This window comes from Poromitra crassiceps (genome assembly GCF_964638095.1).
Source record: "Poromitra crassiceps genome assembly, chromosome: 4".
Lineage (NCBI taxonomy): Eukaryota > Metazoa > Chordata > Actinopteri > Beryciformes > Melamphaidae > Poromitra > Poromitra crassiceps.
The window spans coordinates 29529992-29553180 of NC_139626.1; the positions used below are offsets into that span (position 1 = coordinate 29529992).

Consider the following 23189-nt stretch of genomic DNA (forward strand, 5'->3'; position numbering starts at 1 on the left):
TCATACTAACGCTATATGTCCCAGGTTAACGTTAAGCTATTTCAAACGAAGAAATTAATGAAGATGTCAGATGAGATGGTTAAAGTTAGGCCTGGAAACACTCCTGCGGGACGACAGAACGACCTGCTGCGGGTGGGGCAATATATAAAATGTGCTGCATTAAAGCTAATATTGGTTTTATGTCATAGGTGAGTAGGCTAACGTTATTCATGTATTCACTTCTGCAGTGATGAACCAACCAATACAACGCAGGTTCCAATGATGTTTTTGAGGAATGGTCGGCGCTGTTCAAAATGTGAAATAGGGTTCTGTGAGCACCATCATCTGCAGCCTCACAATGGACAACGAGGAAAGTGTAGGTGTCTTTTTACATCAGCTCTTCCAGCAAATAATTATGCTTCTGTAGCCCACAAAAACAGCTGGACACGATGAATTGCCTATCCTCTCATTTACCCTGACACGCTACACACTGTCATGAATTGCAACAGTCAGTGCATGCCTTAGAATAGCGTTTCATCATCTGTCATTCAGTATTTCAATGTACTAGTGTCACTAATAAGTATTCTCTCTTACTTGCTTCTCTTTTGCTCCTGTCAGTGACAGATGCTGTAGCCTAGTTGGCCTGTAGAAACTAAGTAAGAGGCCTTCTGATTTATTGCTCTTCCTGCATGAGGTGTCATTTATTTGCCTATAGTATGGAATGGCATGAGCTGAAACCATCATCCGTGTGATTCATCACTGACTGAAGACGGCCAACATTTCACCACTAAAGGAAGCAGACATCCTGATGTTTTTAATCCAGGCCAGGGCAGCTGTAATTACTGTAGCACCTATGAGCCCACATTGAATCTGGAGACATTATCTTCACTGTGAGGGTCACGCCTCGAGATGAAACAATGATAAACCATGATAAAATAAACATAAACATGCCATGGTAAATACTGTCCATCATCAACCAACGTTAGCAACAGTCTCCCAGACGTAGGCGTGCAGCCTTGGTGAAATGATTTCACTGAGTATATCAGTACTTTGTGAACATTTTCAGCACATTTTAACAATGCCGTGATAATACTGATAATAACAGTGATACCTTTTTGACACTATAATTTATCGTGATATGGAATTTTCACGCTGTTTCCTGCCAAATCTTTTGCATTTATTTTTATCTGGAGCTTTTTCACTAATTGCTAAAGCTGGACTAGGCGACTTTACACATTGGCAGCTCCATACGGCAGTGAGAAGTAACTGAAAACTGAATACCCAGAAAACATGCACCATTATGCCAGTAAACGGCACACAGCATGCTCATGTTTACATGTCTGTGATTGCTTTAGGGATGAGAGAGAGGAAACAATATCATGTGGGGAAGTTGTGCTTTTTCTGGACAGAGCGCTCTTCACTCACTGCTGTTTACCAGACAATTTTGTATTTTGTTCTCAAGTTTCGATTAGTTATTTCTTGTGGGCAGAGATGTTTTTCCACCAGTGACCTCATCCGACACCAGAGTTTCATTTGGTATCTTAATTAGGTGGGATTGGAAGCTTTTCTCTGTTTTATCCACACTTTGGTAATTAGGCTGATAAGATGGACATATTTTTTATTACAACATCATCTTTCCTAGTGTAGCTTTAAAGTGCAAACGGTCAGATGTTTGTCAGTCACTTTTTTCTTAAGATGACATTGTCACTGTTTTGCATCATGTTTGACATTGTATTGTCAATGCACATTTATTGTTAGTGGGTTATGTGCTATTGAGCAAGGAGGACACATTATGCAAGATGTAATAATAATACTTATTCTCATATATACTTAGTAACCGCTGTATTACTTACACCTTGTTCTTCTCATATATGCTCAGTAACCGCTGTCTTACCTACATCTTGTTCTTTTACATTACATTACATTACGTCATTTGGCAGACGCTTTTATCCAAAGCGACTTACAATAACACATTTTTGTCAGCAATAGAGCAATCTACTATGGAGCACAGTCTGTGATAACTACAACTTCTGAAGGAACAGTGGTACAAGTTTAGGTTAGTGGTACAAGTTAAGGTTAGTTTTTTTTTTTTTTTTTTTTTTTTTTTTTTTGGGTGAAAGAGAGAGAACGAAGTTAGATCAAGAAGGGCCCAGATGGAGCCTGAAAAGGTGCGTCTTTAGTCTTTTCCGAAAGATCGGCAGTGATTCAGCCATCCTGACCGAAGGTGGAAGCTCGTTCCACCATTGAGGTGCCAGGGACGAGAAGAGTCGAGATCGGGATGAGCGACTTTTGAGCCCCCGTACCGAAGGAGGGGCGAGGCGACCTGCACTGGTGGAGGAGCGAAGGGAGCGCTGAGAGGTTTGGAACCTGACCATAGATTGCAGGTACAGGGGAGCTGACTGGTGTACTGCCCGGTAGGCCAGTACCAGTGTCTTGAATTTGATGCGGGCCGAGATGGGAAGCCAGTGGAGCTTCTGGAAGAGGGGAGTGACGTGAGAGAATTTGGGTTGGTTGAATACGAGACGGGCTGCAGCGTTCTGAATGAGCTGAAGCGGTCGGATGTCGGTGGCAGGTAGGCCGGCCAGGAGCACGTTGCAGTAGTCCAGGCGGGAGGAGACAAGAGACTGGACCAGGAGTTGAGTCGCTTCTCTTGTGAGAAAGGGACGGATTTTGCGGATGTTGTAGAGAGAGAACCTACAGGAGCGTGCTGTAGCAGCTATGTTGGCTGAGCAGGACAGCTGGTTGTCAAGGATCACCCCAAGGTTCTTAGCTGTTTGGGAGGGAAGTACAGTGGTGTTGTCAATGGAGATGGAGAGATCTACGAGAGGGCAGTCTTTTCCTGGGAGGAAGAGTAGCTCTTCTCATATATGCTCAGTAACTGCTGTCTTACCTACACGTTGCGAGTACCAGGTAGGACCCCATTTAGCTTCTAGAACAGCCTGAATTGATCCAGGCATGGATTTAACAAAGTGCTGGAAATGTTCTATGGCTCTTCTCTTTGTCAGTACTAGCATCCAATAGTTCCGGTCTTCGTCAATAGCATCCAATAGTTCCTGTACATTTGTCGCTTCACATTCATGCTTCAAACATCCTGTTCCACCTCATCGCAAAGATTGCACTGAGAATGAGATCTGGTCTCTCATTGTCCTGTAACCATTTTTGAGACAATGTTGCATTAGCCCTGCTGAAATGAACCATTTGTGATGCTCAGTTGGTAAGGCCCTGAATGTGTTCTCAAGAAAACATTGTTCCTTGCACCATTCTCAGTCAAGTCTGGAAATGCTAGTGCATGGAAGTTCCAGGAAGGCAGCTGTAGCTGAGATGCTGGAACCAGTGCATCTGGCTCCACATATCATACCACATTCAAAGCTGCATAAATCATGTGTCTTACCCATTCTAATATGTAGATCAACAGTGACTGAAGAACATCCAGTCTGCATGCGTTATGCCAATTCTGTATTTATACATGACTCACCGTCTGGAGGAGAAAGCTGCTTGCATAAACATTGTGGTGGTGTACGAATAAAGTGGCTACTGAGTATAATCCTGTGGTCCAAGATATATATATATATATATATATATATATATATATATATATATATATATATATATATATATATATATATATATATACTCATACTCATACTCATAGTGAATATGAAGACCTGTTCCACGGTGTGATGTATGTGACCGTCGATGCTGCTCCTCCAACAGCTTATGTAGGCTTTGCTGACTACATTGGTTTGGTCTGTGTGTGTGTGTGTGTCTGCGTGTGTGTGTGTGTGTGTGTACACTTGCTTGTTCTTCAAGGAGAGTAAGGAGGAGAGTAAGACGTGCCAAGGAGGGAAGCTTGCCTCTGCTGTGGAAGAGACTCTGGATGAATATTTAATTGCCCTCCAGCACAAAAACAGGTGAAGTGTGAGCACAAGCACAGGGTGATGGGGAGAGACAGATTGGATTTCACAAAGGAGATACTCTTCCCTGACTGTCAGTGGGGCCTAATAATGGGATACTTTGATTGGTTCCCTGACTGTCAGTGCTGTCTAATAGGAGACTTTGATTGGCTCCTGACTGTCAGTGGTGCCTAATAGGAGACTTTAATTGGCACCTTGCTCTGAAAGAAGAGAGATGAGTGTGACATGCTGTGGACTTTAAATAGCTTGCATATGTGATGCTTTCTTTCTCATGCCTATGTTTGTGAATCCTGAAATCTGATCTTGGCTGTCATTTACCTGTGCTATTCAGATTTTCAGATTTTTGAGTTCTACATCTGTATTTTCCAGAGGTGGTTATTAGTCTGTGCTTGTGCCCCCCCAGGATCCTAAAGCGCCTTAAAGTCAAAGACCCCAGGGAGATTGAGTTGGAGCAGCTGGAGCAGGGCTTTTCCATTTATCTTAACGGAGCCAACGCTGAAGCCTGTAGCAAGCAGCCCAAGAGATCCAGCCACAAGTCTCTCGCCTCCCGACCTCGGCCTGCACACACAGCTGGTACGCTGCTGCCTGCACACACACCTGGTACTCTGCTGTCTGCACACACAGCTGGTACGCTGCTGCCTGCACACACACCTGGTACTCTGCTGTCTGCACACACAGCTGGTACGCTGCTGTCTGCACACACAGCTGGTACTCTGCTGCCTGCACACACAGCTGGTACTCTGCTGCCTGCACACACAGCTGGTACTCTGCTGCCTGCACACACAGCTGGTACTCCGCTGTCTGCACACACAGCTGGTACTCTGCTGCCTGCACACACAGCTGGTACTCTGCTGCCTGCACACACAGCTGGTACTCTGCTGCCTGCACACACAACTGGTAGGCTGCTGCCTGCACACACAGCTGGTAGGCTGCTGCCTGCATACACAGCTGGTACTCTGCTGCCTGCACACACAGCTGGTACTCTGCTGCAGGAGCAAAATAAACCCACACAAACCCTACTGAAAGCTCTTAGATAAGAGCTTTTTGGTGGAAATCACTGTTCTTGAATATTCAGTCATTTATAGACTAAATTTCAAGATACCCCATTGTTGCTGTCGTGGCAGCACCATCCCTCGTAGTTTGCATTGCATGATCTTGTGCCCAGTGCCACGCAATAAATAAATGATAGTGACAGTTGTAGCTGGCAGCCATTTTTTATTCTCCCTCTATGTGCTCTGCCCCCTCTGTGTTCCTTTTCCTCTGAGGGAATACTTTGCGCTCATGTTTTGTGCTGTGACTGTGACTCATCTGCAGGTGCCTCTAGAGATGGTGCCCACCAGCTAGCCCACTGTGATCCGGAGCAGACCCTCGGACAAAGGAGCAGCACTGCCCCCGCAAAAGTCCAGAGGAGACAATGGGTGCAGGAGGTACGGTAGAGGCTTCTTCATCCTGGAGCATTTTCTAATCCTTGATTGTGGGCCATCAAAAAAACAACTTCTATTTTGCCCAAAGCAAACAACGTACATTTTCGCTATTTTGTCATCTATGCAGGATTCTGTCAGAATTCGAGCAGAGGAAGGACCGAGTTTGCAAGCATTCCCGGAAACGCGTTACTCTGATGACTTTGAGCCTACAGAAAGCATAGACATGGAGGTAGAGTGAAGACAAAACAATGCCTACTAGGCCTGTGTCGTGTGTGGGTGTTGTTTGGGGGAGGGGCTGTGTCGGATACAGCTGTCTGTAGGATTTAGCATCTCTCTCTCTCCATCTTCCTTTCTCCCTTCACTGGTGTTTGATGCAGAGCTCCAGGCCGCGCACCCCCGGCACTCCCTGTTCCCCGAGGGACACCTGCAAGGTGCCGCGCTCCTTCAGCTCCCGGGCCGAAAGCCGAGGAGGCCAAGGGAACCCGGAGCACAGCGAGAAGGTGCTGCTCAACCTTGAAGAGGTGAAGGTGAGGGCAAAACAAATATGCACACGGTTTATTTCATCTTGTCAGGCTTGCAGGAGATGTCTAGTGAATCATCATTTTGTTGTACGATCCCAGCAGCACATCCATAAACCAGGGCATGCTTGGACTGTCAAAGTGTGTGTGTGTGTGTGTGTGTGTGTGTGTGTGTGTGTGTGTGTGTGTGTGTGTGAGTGTGTGAGTCAGTGAGTGTGTGACACACAAACACACACGCATTTTGACTGTGTGTGTTGGTCAGATCCTACGTTGATAAATGTGTGGGCGGATGCGTATATTAACGCTGACCTTTCTAAACTAGGTTTTGCGTCGGAGCCTAGAGGTTAGCATGCGCCGCAGCAGCCGTGGCTCAGCGGGGGAGGAGTCAGACGAGGAGTGGGTGGAGGAGCAGATTGAGAGGGAGGAGAGCAGCGAGAGTCTGGAGGAGCTGGGGCTGCCTCCCTCTTCCAGCAAGACCACCTCCTCCTCCCATCACCACCACCCTCCTTTCCATTCAGCAAACCTCATTGTGCTGGACTTTGGACCCTCGCCTAAAGGTAGGCTTCAGCAGAAATTCCTTATTGATTTTTAGGGCAAGTCTTAATTGTCCAGAGTGGTTCTATCTCCTTTCACTATCTGCTTTATCAGCATTGACCTGTAGTCAAGGAGAAGAGGCAAGTACATTAGGTATTTCTGCAAGATGCAAGTCGTGGCCTGGGTTAGTCCTGGCCTGGGTTAGTCTGCACATGTGGGAGGAAGATGTCCCTTTTATGCTCATGTACTTTCACATCTACTAGCGGAATACCCGTGCAGTGATGTGCATCCATGTGTTTCCAGGGGTGCTCTTTACACTTCCTGAAAGATTCAGCGCGATCACACGTAAAATGGAATAGCTGTGGCCGAACACAATTTCTGCTCACTCACACACACAGAGACTTTGCATTCTTATTATCGGGCTGGGGCACGTGACGTAAGCGTGGGTGAACAGCGCTTGCCGGTGCAATGCATTGTGGTTTAGCACGACTCGCAGCTAGGCTAGTTGTTTTGTTCTAGCGCCACGGCGACAAACACACATCAATGCATATTAATATTAGCTTGCTTCATAAGCTTCTTCCCCCTCCCCCGACCGTCAAAAAGCCTGCTACTATTTTGCTGAAACGGCCAAGAGACCAGCTAAACGTTAGCTTGCCTCATTTTCTTACAGTATGTGGAGAGGCAGCCACACCAAACTCCATTCATCTGGCAAATAAATGTGGCCCTGCCTATCAGCAAATTGAATACCGCCAGAACTGTACAAACCTTATGAATCGTTAGATAGACGCCACTCTCCAATTCGGCATACATATTATCTCCCAAGAAGCACTTTGTGAATGTAAAATCTCATGTGTGGAAGTGGTTCGCTCTGCTGCTGTACTAGCGCCCTCCACTGTGTGTTTTGGGGGTAGAGCACTGTGGGAATCCCCGGCAAAACATTTTAATTTGGAATATGTGCTTCTTATTGGAGTATGTGTATGCCGGCGAGTGGCACAGTGTACAGGAGCGGATCATGATTATCCAACATGCCTTGCGTTGCTCGCCCAGACGTGACGTAGTTGCCCCAGCTCTATAGACAACTATTCTCAAGTTTATTTGGAAGTGTCCCTTGGTTTATTACCGAGACCCAGATTGTTGTTTTTCTCCATCTTTCAGGTCGTAAGATTGAACGCTCGCTGTCCGCCAAGCGAAAAGACAACATTGAGGCCTACATACCCGCCAAGCCTATGTTGGTGAAAAGCAAAACATCGGATAGGCCACCTTCAAAGGAGAGCAGGGACGGTCAGAGTAAGTCTTTAGCTTAGCATGGCGTATCACTGCAATAAATGTACATGATATATTTCAATGTGGTTCATGCTAAATGTCCACTTTGAAGAAAGAAAGAAATTACCTGAACGTCATTTAGTGTACAGTATGTGAAATATAGAGCACCCAAGTCTAAAAATGGCAGATTTCTCATTTGGGAATGCCATTTGAAAAGAGTTAGTGTAGATGTTGTTTAAATGTAGCTGTTGCACAGTTAAGTGCATGTGTGTGTTGTTTAAATGTAGCTGTTGCACAGTTAAGTGCATGTGTGTGTTGTTTACATGTAGATGTTGCACAGTTAAGTGTGTGTGTATTGTTTAAATGTAGCTGTTGCACAGTTAAGTGTGTGTATTGTTTAAATGTAGCTGTTGCACAGTTAAGTGTGTGTGTGTGTTGTTTAAATGTAGCTGTTGCACAGTTAAGTGCGTGTGTGTTGTTTAAATGTAGCTGTTGCACAGTTAAGTGTGTGTGTGTTGTTTAAATGTAGCTGTTGCACAGTTAAGTGCGTGTGTGTTGTTTAAATGTAGCTGTTGCACAGTTAAGTGTGTGTGTGTTGTTTAAATGTAGCTGTTGCACAGTTAAGTGCGTGTGTGTTGTTTAAATGTAGCTGTTGCACAGTTAAGTGCGTGTGTGTTGTTTAAATGTAGCTGTTGCACAGTTAAGTGTGTGTGTGTTGTTTAAATGTAGCTGTTGCACAGTTAAGTGTGTGTGTGTTGTTTAAATGTAGCTGTTGCACAGTTAAGTGCGTGTGTGTTGTTTAAATGTAGCTGTTGCACAGTTAAGTGTGTGTGTGTTGTTTAAATGTAGCTGTTGCACAGTTAAGTGCGTGTGTGTTGTTTAAATGTAGCTGTTGCACAGTTAAGTGCATGTGTGTTGTTTAAAAGACGTCTGTCTCCTCCTTCAGGACCCAGGAGTCGGATAGAGAGGCCCCTGTCAGCCGCCAGGAAGGCTTCCGTTGAAGAGCGGGACCCGGAGGACATGGCCTGCATGGTGCACCAGGCCATCCAGAGGGAGAACAGCCTCCTCCGGAGCCCCGAGCCCTTCAGCCGCACCATGGTCCGACCACCTTCACTGAACCCAAGGCCGCTACCCAAGGCCGCTTAAAATGCTTTCTACTGTTAACAGTTGTTTTTATTGCTTTTTGCGCATGCTTTTTTATTTGATGATCAAGGACATAAGGTGATTGTTGACTTGTCATCAAGTACCACTAGAAAAAAAACCATAGCCTATGTGTAGAAATCTCTCTTCGCTGTGTCCTCCCATAGCTCTATACACACAATATATACAGTATGTGCTTTAGATTTGACATCATTCTGGATTTGGCTTACATGTAAACCCTAATCTAAAAGCTTATTTATGGCTGACTCTTCCATTTTGTCAGCAGATGATGAACGGCTCGCTGCATGACAACAGCCGTGACAAGGATGAGTATGGTGTCACCAAGGCCATGCAGAGAATCACACTCATGGGCCCCAGGTATACTGACATGATGACATACACAAACGTATGACTGTGCACAGAGAGGTTTCCTAGCACTGAGAAGACACCAGATACCCCTGTGAAGGCAATGCATGAACACAAATAATTGTCTCCCAGAAACTAAATAGAACTGAAATCTATGATGTGTGCGCCCACTAACCTTGAAGAATGAATTGTCAATGTAGCTATGAGGTAGCCCGCTGTTTACCCCTCCCTCCCCACTGACATCAAGGTCAAAGACGATAGAAAAAATGACAGAACTGAAGATGCCATCCTTCTGTACACTACAGGCAACAACAGAATCTACTGAAAGCCTTGGAGAACCTTGACGTTGGGTCGACGTACGAAATCTCTCAGTCAGTCATAGCAGACAACAGCATGCAGCCGGTGAGTCGTGTGACAGACTGTGTCACAATTCAGAATGAATAACTCCCAATATTGCTGCGTGCGGCAGAAGACAAGGAAGTGATTGTGATTGGTTTGGCTTGTTTGTGTTGCAGAGAAGGCGGTCCTCGGCGGAGGTGCCACCCGCGCTGTACGTTACCATGGAGATCCTGTCAAACTGGGGGAGCGCTCTGCAGGTGGGGCTGACTGAGCTGCAGTTCTTCTGCCCCAGGAACAAGAAGCTCTATGTGTCGCCTCACGACCTTGACATCAGGAACACCGACTATCCCGGGAATCTCGGCGCACTGGTCAACGGCAAGGCCAAGGTGAGTCTCTGCTCTCTTACTCACAATCCTGTCAATGGTTGCTGCTTGTTGCTAGGGCTGCACAGTTAACTCATTGAGTGCCAATGACGTCTAAAGACGTCAATTCAAATAGTAACGTAGAGTGCCAATGACGTCTAAAGATGTCAATTGGGTTTTTTGACGGTGGGACGTGGATCAAAGCCTGATGCATCTCCTGTAAAAGTATGGGGGATTTTGAAGGTGTATAAGCTATTTTACGGACCCATTAGGTGGCGACAGTGCTCTCCGGATTAGAGAAAGATGAGAAAAAAGAGTAGAAGAAGCGTGGGGAAACGGAAACCGATGCATGCTGTAACGTTAGCTGTGAACAGCAGCCAATCTGCTCCCACAATTGAGCCCCTCCGTCTCCGCTGCGATAGCCCCTCCGAGTCCACATGATTAGTTGCCAGAAAAGGAGCACCCGACACCAGCGTCTTTCTGAAAAGATAAATTATTCTCAGCTGGAAGCGCTGGGAGCCGGCGCACAAAAACGGCGGGGCGCTGTGAAAATAGAGCTGGGTGCAGCGCACTTTGAAACGTGCAGCAGAGCAGCAGAGAGCCACCAGAGACACTCCCATGGAGGAGTTTGCAGTTGAGGGGGGTGGGGCACGCAGGGCACTATACAACACCGACCCAGACAGCAGGCTCGATGGACAGATTGGCAAACACAAGCTGGAATACCTGATGCCCACCAGCAGTAAATCAAGACCAGCAAAAGGGTGTAGGGTACTGGGAGCATCCGTTTTCCAGAAGTGGCTGGCAGCCAATGAGTTAATCAAATCAAATCTGAAATTCTGATTCAAACATTAGTTATATATAAAACACCAAAAGATGCTTTTTTTAATGAAGAAGCCCCTCTAATCAGATGAATCAGAGGCCAGTCATCAGAGGCAGTGTTGAATAGCCAATCAGAGGCCAGTCATCAGAGGCAGTGTTGAATAGCCAATCAGAGGCCAGTCATCAGAGGCAGTGTTGAATAGCCAATCAGCGGCTAGTTATCAGAGGCAGTGTTGTATAGACCCTTCTCACGGGGGCCATTTTGTGTCTAAAAGGCAGGGTAAACACAGGTGCAAGCAAAACACTAATGAGGGTTTCCAACTTCCATGATTGGAATTTATAGCCAGAGAGGAAAATGACTGTGTTCTGGCAGCAGCAGGAAAGGAAGAAGGGCAAGTAGCAAGTCAACTGGAAAATGTTACAACTCTATTGTTCAGGTTGAGTTCAGTTGAGTCCATTACACTCACATTTGGAAATAAGCTGTAGCCATAATATTTTCAGTTAAAACTGATATACTCACTGGTGCTCCATGCACCCCTAATTGTGTAGGAAACCAGAGTTTGCAATTGCAGTTACGTTCATCGAGTTGCTGAATCAAACACTTTTTACATACACTATATAACCAAACACTTTCCCTCACTTTACATACACTATATAACCAAACACTTTCCCTCACTTTACATACACTATATAACCAAACACTTTCCCTCACTTTACATACACTATATAACCAAACACTTTCCCTCACTTTACATACACTATATAACCAAACACTTTCCCTCACTTTACATACACTATATAACCAAACACTTTCCCTCACTTTACATACACTATATAACCAAGCACTTTACCTCACTTTACATACACTATATAACCAAACACTTTCCCTCACTTTACATACACTATATAACCAAACACTTTCCCTCACTTTACATACACTATATAACCAAACACCTTCCCTCACTTTACATACACTATATAACCAAGCACTTTACCTCACTTTACATACACTATATAACCAAGCAAGAACAAGTGAAATTCATTCCTATAATTAATACCAGATCTGCCCAATATTCAATTCAGAAACCTATTGCAGGAAGCCAAACTCAAACCTCATTCCGTAACACTGCGATCAACTTTTGGAATAATTTACCTGCTTCAGTGCAAGGCATAAACACTGTGAATGTCTTTAAACGTGCTGTCAAGACTCATCTGAAAAACGAGATGTTGACTAGAGAGTAATTGCAACACCTTCCCTGAGATCCCATTTGTATATACCATCTGTATATTTTGTGTCATTGATAGCTTCCCCCCCGTTTTTCTTTCATAAAGTACATTGTGTAATACTGAAGTTTTGATATTTGAAGGACCCAAGAGGAAAAAAGCAGTCTTCTAGTTTGCAACTGTAAGCTGCTTTACTGGGCTATCCTTGGATATTTTTTTGTCCGATGTAGATCATATGTACAGTTTTTAAAATAATTTTTACTATTAATGTAAATTTGTAATGCTTTTATGTATATTGATCTGAAAAAAACCAAACCAAACCAAAGTACTTTCCCTCGGTTTACAAATAATAATCATTTTATCGAGGTGGGTTTCAGTGGTACGCAACCTTGCCCTACTCAGCCACATTGACGAAAATGTTTCTTTTCAAGAGCCACAATCCAAAAAAGTGCCTTTCCTCCCTTTATTTATTTATTGTAAGTAGGACTAAAAAGAGCCACAACTACCCATAAAGGAGCCGCATGTGGCTCTAGAGCCTCGGGTTGACTATCACTGCTCAAAAGTAATTCCAGCTGTTGACTGTTTGTGTTTCTCCTCTTGGGTTGACAGACTACCAAGGAGCGTCACATGTGGACTTGTCCGTTCCATCCCCCCATCCAGCTTTACTTTATCATCAGGAACACGGAGCGCGCCACAGATTTTGGAATGTCCCGCATCAAAATCTGGAACTACAACAGAAGCCTCAATGTTAGTACTTCATATTTTGGTTATTTTGTGAGGGCGGGACTAAGGTTTATATGACGTTTAACTGTAAAATGTTACATAAGTTCAATTTCACTCATTGGTTCAACAAAAGTGCAATCCTTTTTCTCGAGTTCAGAGATTATTCAGTATTTAGTCTGGAGCGGGCAGGTTCCTAAATCCAACACGCTGTGTGTAGTCACTGTGATGAGGGGTGACTGTGTGTAGTCACTGTGATGAGGGGTGACTGTGTGTAGTCACTGTGATGAGGGGTGACTGTGTGTAGTCACTGTGATGAGGGGTGACTGTGTGTAGTCACTGTGATGAGGGGTGACTGTGTGTAGTCACTGTGATGAGGGGTGACTGTGTGTAGTCACTGTGATGAGGGGTGACTGTGTGTAGTCACTGTGATGAGGGGTGACTGTGTGTAGTCACTGTGATGAGGGGTGACTGTGTAGTCACTGTGATGAGGGGTGACTGTGTGTAGTCACTGTGATCAGGGGTGACTGTGTGTAGTCACTGTGATCAGGGGTGACTGTATTGACACGCTGTGTGTAGTCACTGTGATGAGGGGTGCTGTGTGTAGTCACTGATGAGGGGTGACTGTATTGACATGCTGTGTGTGTAGTCACTGTGATGAGGGGTGACTATAGTGGCGTGGTTGCGTCGGGGCGGGGCCCGGGGTGTGCTTCTCTTTAAGCATTGGCTGGCTGAGCTGCCAGTCAGTCGGTCCAAATGTAGAACAGTGAGAGATTAGCCCCGGAGGATTAGTGTTAGGGGAAACCTGGGCTGCTGCCTCTCCCCCTCACTGCTGTTCGTATGGGTACAAAAATCCACGATGGAGTCTTTCTGGCTGGCTGTAACCATATAGAACTCCATGCATCACGAGTATTGGATTGTGAATGGGTGCCTGAACCTGTAAGGTAAGGAGCTGTCTACTGTCTAACCAGCAGGTCACTGTGATTTACTGACTAGAGGATCTAGGAGATTTGAGTTTGGCTTTAGCCGTTGCTGCATGGCAGCCATGACTTTGTGTCTGTGGGAAGGCTCCTACTACTGCTAAGAGTTCATACACTGCATGTATAAAATAGGTAAAATAACCAATGCCAGGTTTACATAAAGATGCTACATTCTTTCCTGTTTGATTTCTTGTATTTGATTCCAGCGTCAACTGATTTACTTTTTGCATTTCAACTTTTCCGTTTGGTGCTTGTGTTGCCTTGTGTTTTCCATGGCAAAAAAGCTGGATTAGAACCATGTTGAACTCAAAATACATAATGTGAAATATTAATTATTTCCCTGTGGCACCATTTAACCCAAAATGCAACAATGATATTGCACAGCACACTACATATTTATTTCGTTTGAATTCTTCTTATTTTGTGTAGATCTCAGGCTTGACATCTCAAATAATTGGTTAGTTTGAATGATGATATGGTATCATTTGAACTAAGAAGACATAATCAACCTGATTGAGTTAATTGGCTAGTTTGTTGCACAACAGAAAGTGCTCAAAGTGAAGGGTTGTGAACATAACTGTAGGTGAATGGATTGATTGATTGATTGATTGATGACATTTATTGACTCATTTACACAGTACAAGTACAGGTACATTAGTACAAGATTCAGTAATAGAATCAAAAGGATAAAAACACAAAAAAGCCCGAGGGCTTATTTCCATTGTGGTCCTTAATGGATGGGTTGTTTCTTTTTTAGGAGCTGGACATTGGCGCACGGCATGTAAAGCTGTACCTCAACAGCACGCTGGTGTTCGAAGGCGAGCTAGAGAAGGGCTGTGGCAACCAGGTCTTAGACTACAGCACCGCCATTGACCTCCAGCAGACATTTCAGGTGCCAGAGTCCTTCTCTCCGAGCCCCGTGTGTTCAGGCCACAATCTGTGCGGTGCCAGCCCCCAGCGCCATGACGACAGGAAGCCTCTGGAGAGCAGCAGCCCCCAGCGCCATGACGACAGGAAGCCTCTGGAGGGCAGCAGCATCCAGCGGGACCACAGTTCGAGTCCCTGGCCATCAGAAGTGCGAGGCCAGGCTAGGATAGAGACGCAGGACAACTCACATACACCACTGCCACCCATCATTCCTTCAGCAGCGCCGGTCCCTTCCCCCGATCAAAGGAACTCCTTTGACCCGTCTGCCTCAGAAGAACCCCTCCTTCTCAGGCAGCAGCTGGAGCAGCCGGCACAGTTGCCAGCAGCAACCATGGAGCAGACAGTCACCACCCAGCCCTCCTCCTGCCGGGTGGCCCCCCAGTGGCTGCAGCCCCTGCACAGAGGAGCCCCCGAGGGCTGCGAGGCCAACAGGGAGAGGGAGAGGCCCCGGTGGCTGGTGCCTCAGCACTCTGCGGAGTCCATGGCCTCGCCGCCTTCGATGCTGCCGGAGCTGTCGTGTAACCCAGGCCGGGTGTGCAGAGGGATGGAGAGGAGCGTGAATGGCAGCCAGTGGAAGGCGGACTCGTTGGAGCTGGGCTGCGACCTGCTGGAGGAGCTCGGGGAGCAACGGTCAGACCGGCCCATCAGCGGACGCCGGAGCTCCGTCCGAAACACTGGCAGACAGACAGAGGAGCAGCACCTCGGAGCTGCTGCACTCTCAAACACTGGTAGGTGTCGGCGAGGCTGCTACCTGTCATGTGTGGGCTAGCATGCTGAAATATACTTCATTATTTCTCCCTTGTGGTTTATTTTATGCAACTCACACTTCCCAATCCCATATTATAATATCTGTGTTATATACTATTTTTAATATTGAACTCTAGTGCAGTGATTCCCAACCAGGGGTACAAGTACCCCGTTGGGTACGGGAGCAGCTTGCAGGGGGTACATGGAAAGAATGGGGATTACAATTTAAAGTCAGCTGGCAATAATTCAGGAAGCCAGCCTATAGCTAGCTGCACCAGAGGACCAAACACCCAGGAGGTCTTGGTAAAACTGACACCATTTTCATTTGAACATTGTCAGAATTCAAGTCAAGTCAACAACACAAAAACAACATGCTCAGTTGTCTCATTAAAGCCCAGGGGCCAGTTGCACCAAGTGGTCTTACGACTGGTCTTAAGCTAAGTTGGTCGTAACTTTACGATCTAACAGCTACGCCGGTTGCACCAATAAGACCGGTCGTAAGTATTACGCCTGGTCAGGAGGAGGCGTAAGGTGCCTGAGATCTCCGTGGTAGTATATCAGCGGAGACCTGATGTGATTGAGTCCTCACCGTCCTCATCGTCGTAAAGTCGCCTTCGAAGCATGACGTTAGATTATAACAAACTAGTTGTGTGGCTTAGCCTTCCCAAATGTTGAGGGTCGTTTTTTAGAATTTAATACATAGAATTGGGAACGTTACATTCAATTTCATTCAGACTGCCTGGCACTAATCGCCGCCATTTTCCCCCCGGAGCTTCCACAGGAGGAGGGGGGTGGGAGGAGGGAGGGTGTAGTGACGCACATACAGTAGTGGGTGACGGCGCGAGGCACATTTTTGGGCCAATCAGGGCACATTCCCGGGCAATTCACCTGGACGCGCATTGCTACGACCAGCGTAGTTAAGACCAGACGTAAGCCCTATTGGTGCAACAGGCGTAAATCCACTCTAAAGACTGGTCTTAACTAAGACCGACGTAGGAGTTATGACCAGGCATAGTTAAGACCACTTGGTGCAACTGGCCCCAGTTGACTGATGAAAAGGAGTTGAACCTGCGACTGGGCAAGTCTGAATACTATTTTTTCACTCAAGTGTAAATGTCTTTGTATTAAGGGGTAGTCATTCAAATTATTTTCATTGAATAATTAATAATAGTTGTGTTAGATACTAAAGCTTTGATGGAACAAATTTAGGAGAATCATTGAGACGCACGAGTGAGGGGGTACTATTGGCATGGCAAAAGAACGAAGGGGTACATAAGACAAAAAAGGTTGGGAACACTCACACAATAAATCAGGATGAATTGAGACTTATCAAATATATAATGATTCCTCAACATGACCTTTGGATAGATCTTCTGTTGGATTCTTTTGTGGTCACTACATGTCAGTTTGTTTTACGTCAGTGGGTGCTTTTCGAGTCGTGGTTTCAGACACCTCTTGCCACAGGCCCCGCCCCCTATGAACGGAGCAATTGGGTCCTGCAGTTACTCTCTCTGATTCTAATTTGATTAAATTAGATGCGGTTATCTCATAGTTGGACATGTTGAAGGATGAATGGAATACTATTATATACTATTATTATACTGAGCAGCTAAGCTATTCCCGCTGTTTCTCTCCCTCCTCTGCAATTTCACTTTTTTGAAAATGTCTCTTTATGGAGATCATTAATAATTAGTCAAGGTTATGACTTGTTTTAGAGACTTTGTGACTGTTTGACCTATTAAATTAATCAAATATATATATGTTTTTACTGAAATGTGAAGGAAATTTGCATCTCTAGAGATCTAAATGAGATGCTGCGCAGCAATGGGTCGTGGCCGGGCAAGTCTCAAGGCTTTGAGCTAGAGTCCCCAAGTCAAGCTGAAGTCTTTTAGCTATACTCCAAGTCAAGTCTCATGTCTTTGGTCCAAGTCAAGTCTCTTATGACATCATCAGTGATGTCACAATGCACAATTGCTCAAGTGACAACACTGATGACATCATCATAAGTGTGTGTGTTTTCCCAGGATGGTGAGGGCATGTCCCACCCTTCCCCAGGGTGGCGAAGGCATCGGTGCTCTAGCTATACATGAGGGCAGAATTAAAAATATTGTCAAAAATTCAGTTTTTGAGATAGCATTCCGAGATTTTACACACTTCAACTACTGTGAAAGCAAAACTTGGTGATTTTTTTCTGTGAAGTTTTGAGCTTTATTTAGCAAGAATTTGCAGTAGCTGTTTACAGTACCGTTTACAGTAAAACATTTTGATGCACTGTGGGCTCAATTTTGGATCAATCAAAAATCTGTCTGAATTTTTTGTGTAGGACAGTCTCACGAATCACGATGCAGATGCTGAAGTTCGGTGTCGTTTGAATAAAAATTGTGGGAGGAGTAGGGTTTAATTAGTTTGACAGTTTTTGCAGTTTTGCGGTCTTTAGACTTCATAATTGGTCATAGGTTGCAGTGTACAAAAGTTTCTCCTCATTTGGGCACACATTTCGGTGAAAGTTGCAAAGCCGTAGCACGTACGGCTGATTTGTTATGAATTTTCAAAGTTTGAAACTTTAGACGGTCACTGTAGCGCCACCATCAGGACTATTGGCACCAAATTCGCGTCAACGAAGTTTGGCATGGGACTGGACCTTTGTGCAAAGTTTGGTTTATTTTCATACATGGGAAGTCCAACTTCCCGGGAGAAAGTGGCCCGGCCACTAGTAATACGGGCAAATACAATAAGTGGCCCTGCCGCTTCGCTGGCCCGGCCACTAATAATACGGGCAGATTGCCATATTACAAATCTGACTGCTTCTTCCATTATAATGCCTTGATCTCCCAGGCTACAGGCAAATGAACGGTTCAAACATTTGTGAAATGTTGAATTGGACAGAAATGCAATGTTTAGTCTAGGATCTCACCAGGTACTACTACTAACCTGTGTGTTTTTTGTGTTTGGTGTTCAGTGATAAATATAAACTTGCAAAGGCTGTTTATTGTCAAATATTCTCTTTGCCTCATCAGTTTCTTATCTAGGTCATCTATGTTTATGTATTCCCCAGAGGAGCCGATGTCGTTGGTAACCACCAACAGGAGGCAGCGCACCCCTCGGGCGCAGCTACGCAGCCAACAGGATGACACCCTCATGGAGTCCTGGGACTCCCTCACCAAGTTCAACCAGTGCCAGCGCGGACGCATCTCCAACATGGGCATCGAGGGTGACATCTTTGACGAGTTCCTCCAGCGCCAGGGCCGCGGCCCACCCACAGTTCTGGCGAACCCCTCCACAGCACCCAGGAGCCCACTGTCCTCCCTGACACCCCAGGGAGGCCTGTGCGAAGACCTCGAGGATGATCCATCCACGGAGCGGGAGGAAGAGTTTGAGATCCCGGTGCTACCCCAGGGCCAACAGCTGATCATAAACATCCTGTCCACCTGGGGCGACCGCCACTACGTCGGCCTCAACGGTCTGGAGGTGTTCAGCTCGAGTGGAGAACCCCTCCGGCCCTCTCACATCCGCGCCGACCCTCCAGACATCAACATTCTCCCGGCTTACGGCAAGGACCCGCGCGTGGTCAGCAACGTGATCGATGGGGTTAACCGCACCCAGGACGACATGCACCTCTGGCTCGCCCCTTTCACTCCAGGCCGCAGCCACGTCATCTTCCTGGACTTTGCCGCGCCGCACCATGTGGCCATGATCCGTGTGTGGAACTACAACAAGTCGCGCATCCACTCCTTCCGAGGGGTGAAGGAGGTGGAGATGCTGCTGGATGGAAGGTGCATTTTTAGGGGCGAGATCGCCAAGGCCTCGGGGACCCTGTCTGGAGGTAGGCTTTCTCCTTTTTATTATTGCCCTTTGTGTGTTATTGATCAGCTGACCTTTTTCCACATCAAATGTTTTTTTTACCTACATTTTGCATCGAGAACCGCCTTTACAAAATCTACTGCTGCTAGTTTACTTTGACTGTCTTTCTCCACTGTTGCTCCAGGGCTGGACCAGTTTGGGGACACTATCCTGTTCACCACTGATGATGAGATCCTGGAGGCCATGTCTCGCTATGATGAAACCTTCCAGAGCGAGGGTGAGGGTCCCGAGGGCCTGGTGTATGAGGAGGAGCTGCAGAGACCCCGCACCGCCGACGGAGAGGGAGAGGAAAGACCCTTCACACAGGCTGGCTTCAGAGAGGAAGACCTCACTGTAAGTACAGGCACCCAAAAGGTTTTTGACAAGCCCTGGGACATGTACCGGTATTTATTAGACTTGGAGCAAAAAAAAAAAAAAATACATTGATTTTTTTTTTTTTTTAATCCGCAATTTCTTTAGTTTTGGTCTCAGTGAAATGTTATGCGGTCTCTCCTGCTTCTATATATATCTGAACCGTTTGGTTTGAACAAGTAAAACTATTTTTATAAGCATTTTACGAAATGTCTATGGGAAAATAAATGTCGGATGAAGATCTCTGGTACAGTGCTGAAGCAGGAAGTGATGTTCCACTTTGGCTCTATATATGTCATGGAATGATCATGGATCATCGAATTGCATTAACAAAATTGTGTCGAACCCAGAGTAATAATGAGGAAAGGACCGGTCAGGGCATCAACAAGTTAGTGTAACACAACTACGTTTCTGATGAGTTTGCGTGTCCTCTCAGTTGAAACTCCAGCTAAGCCCCACTGTGAGCCAGTCTGAGGAGAGCATGGAGCAAATCCCCGGGATGTACACTGGAAAGTGTGAGTATATGATGTACACTGGAAAGTGTGAGTATATGATGTACACTGGAAAGTGTGAGTATATGATGTAGCCTACACTGGAAAGTGTGAGTATATGATGTAGCCTACACTGGAAAGTGTGAGTATATGATGTACACTGGATGTACACTGGAAAGTGTGAGTATATGATGTACACTGGAAAGTGTGAGTATATGATGTACACTGGATGTACACTGGAAAGTGTGAGTATATGATGTACACTGGAAAGTGTGTATATGATGTACACTGGAATGTGTGAGTATATGATGTACACTGGAAAGTGTGTATATGATGTACACTGGAATGTGTGAGTATATGATGTACACTGGAAAGTGTGAGTATATGATGTACACTGGAAAGTGTGAGTATATGATGTACACTGGAAAGTGTCAGTATATGATGTACACTGGAAAGTGTGAGTATATGATGTACACTGGAATGTGTGAGTATATGATGTACACTGGAAAGTGTGAGTATATGTACACTGGAAAGTGTGAGTATATGATGTACACTGGAAAGTGTGTATATGATGTATACTGGAATGTGTGAGTATATGATGTACACTGGAAAGTGTGAGTATATGTACACTGGAAAGTGTGAGTATATGATGTACACTGGAAAGTGTGAGTATATGATGTACACTGGAAAGTGTGAGTATATGATGTACACTGGAAAGTGTGAGTATATGTACACTGGAAAGTGTGAGTATATGATGTACACTGGAAAGTGTGAGTATATGATGTACACTGGAAAGTGTGAGTATATGTACACTGGAAAGTGTGAGTATATGATGTATACTGGAAAGTGTGAGTATATGATGTATACTGGAAAGTGTGAGTATATGATGTATACTGGAAAGTGTGAGTATATGATGTACACTGGAAAGTGTGAGTATATGATGTACACTGGAAAGTGTCAGTATATGATGTACACTGGAAAGTGTGAGTATATGATGTACACTGGAAAGTGTGAGTATATGATGTACACTGGAAAGTGTGAGTATATGATGTACACTGGAAAGTGTGAGTATATGATGTACACTGGAAAGTGTGAGTATATGATGTACACTGGAAAGTGTCAGTATATGATGTACACTGGAAAGTGTGAGTATATGATGTACACTGGAAAGTGTCAGTATATGATGTACACTGGAAAGTGTCAGTATATGATGTACACTGGAAAGTGTCAGTATATGATGTACACTGGAAAGTGTCAGTATATGATGTACACTGGAAAGTGTCAGTATATGATGTACACTGGAAAGTGTCAGTATATGATGTACACTGGAAAGTGTCAGTATATGATGTACACTGGAAAGTGTCAGTATATGATGTACACTGGAAAGTGTCAGTATATGATGGGTCCAAGTAAATAGAACCCTGTCATCATCACATCTTCACATTGACTGTATAGACACAGTAAACAACTGGGTGCTGCAGTTTTTCATCCAGAGAAGCTGCCTTTACAATGGCTGGATCATGTGATTGTCTGCCTCCACCGCAGGCCTTCGATTAGAACTGGTGCTGACGTGGGGAGACTCCCACTACTTGGGTCTGACAGGATTGGAGGTGGTGGGGAAGGAGGGCGAGAGTTTACCTTTGGACCTCAGTATGATGGCTGCCTCGCCCCGGGACGTCAACGACCTGCCCGAGTATGGACAGGACCTACGCACTCTTGATAAGTATGCGTGACGCCATGTTCTCTGTGAGCGCTTGGAGTACATTTAGATTTCACGTATACACACATTTGAGGCATTTAGCTGGTGCTGTTAGCCAAAGGGCTTACAACCAGTACAATATTAGAATACGCTTCATTTCCCAGCGCAGCCAATAGTATGAAAGGCTTGAGCAAAAGCACTACCAACTATAACAACACAAATATAACAAGTAGTGCTGAAACGATTACGGTAGTCTACGATTAGAATAAGTAAATAATAAGTAAAAATACCAAACATTTGCTGGTTCCAGCTTCACAAATGCTTAGATTTGCTGGTTTTCTCTGTTTCATATCATTATAAAATAAATACTGCTGGTCTGACTAAGTAAGCAATTTGAACATATCACTTTGGGCTCTTGTAACTTGTTTTGGGCATTATTTGTCACATTTTATAGACTAAATGATTAATTGAAAAAATAATGGCTGGACTTATCAATAAAATAAAATGGATTTAATTATCGCAGCCCTATATTCACCTTCTAATCACCCTTCCACCTGTTTTCCCCATGTGTGTGAGTTTGTGCACCATGTCTTACTCTCCCTTCACCCTGATGCCAGAGACAAGCCAATCATATTATTTGCTGTCGCCGTCATAATCAAGATTCAAGATTCAAGATTTTTATTGTCACTCCATGGTACAAGTATCACGTGTGAAATTCTTGTGCTGTGGACTCCGTTTACAACATAGTGCAAATAGTACAAATATAACAAATATAACAGGGCATATGGGTGCAAAAACAACAAGAGACACAACAAGCATGAGGCAGTATAGTGATAAGACAAGTCAGAGACAGTGGCATATTCACTGCACATAGGTGCACGTGTCGGGTGCATACTTTAGACGTGCTTAAACATTTTAAATTCTGCGTATTTGACATACAGGTGCAAATAACATATTCCTTATTAAACATACAATTAAACTCTGCATTTTAAATTCGGCGTATTTGACATACAGGTGCAAATAGCATATTCCTTATTAAACATACAATTAAACGTTAGACATACGTAGTGGTAGCAGCTACAGTACGGTACAGTGCGGCTACTACACTATTTGTGTATGTTAAGGAGTCTCGTGGCCTGCGGGAAGAAACTGTTCCTCAAGCGATTTGTGCGTGCTTTCGGAACCCTGTATCTTCTCCCTGAGGGTAGCAGGGAGAACAGGCTGTTGTGGGGATGGTTTGTGTCTTTGATGATCTTCAGGGACCTCCTGAGGCACCGCTGTTTATACAGTTCATGCAGATCTGGCAACTCACATTCTGTTACGTGCTGTGCCGCGCGTCTCACTCTCCGTAGCGCCCTGCGGTCCATGGTGGTACAGTTCCCGTTAGGGATGTTCATCAATTATCGAAAATCGATAATCGATCGTTAAGGATTGGAATCGATCCTGTGGCATTTGGATCGATTTTTTAATTATTATTTTTATTATTATTATTATTATTATTTTTTTTTTTTTTTTTTTTTGGACTAGGTTT

General features: G+C 44.9%; 1 protein-coding gene across 1 annotated transcript in view; it reads left to right on the top strand.

Annotated features, from left to right (window-relative positions):
- Positions 1-227: 227 nt before the first annotated feature.
- Positions 228-23189, top strand: part of katnip (katanin interacting protein) — a 32640-nt gene continuing 9678 nt past the window's right edge. The window contains exons 1-18 of the mRNA XM_083634879.1: positions 228-355; positions 3790-3890; positions 4297-4466; positions 5208-5317; positions 5445-5546; positions 5695-5844; positions 6158-6392; positions 7525-7656; positions 8579-8730; positions 9059-9150; positions 9444-9540; positions 9654-9863; positions 12492-12629; positions 14340-15237; positions 18312-19079; positions 19242-19450; positions 19905-19983; positions 21505-21682. Of these exons, the coding sequence (XP_083491005.1) occupies positions 338-355; positions 3790-3890; positions 4297-4466; positions 5208-5317; positions 5445-5546; positions 5695-5844; positions 6158-6392; positions 7525-7656; positions 8579-8730; positions 9059-9150; positions 9444-9540; positions 9654-9863; positions 12492-12629; positions 14340-15237; positions 18312-19079; positions 19242-19450; positions 19905-19983; positions 21505-21682 (3839 nt within the window). The 5' untranslated portion in view covers positions 228-337. The remainder of the gene's footprint in view (positions 356-3789; positions 3891-4296; positions 4467-5207; positions 5318-5444; positions 5547-5694; positions 5845-6157; positions 6393-7524; positions 7657-8578; positions 8731-9058; positions 9151-9443; positions 9541-9653; positions 9864-12491; positions 12630-14339; positions 15238-18311; positions 19080-19241; positions 19451-19904; positions 19984-21504; positions 21683-23189) is intronic.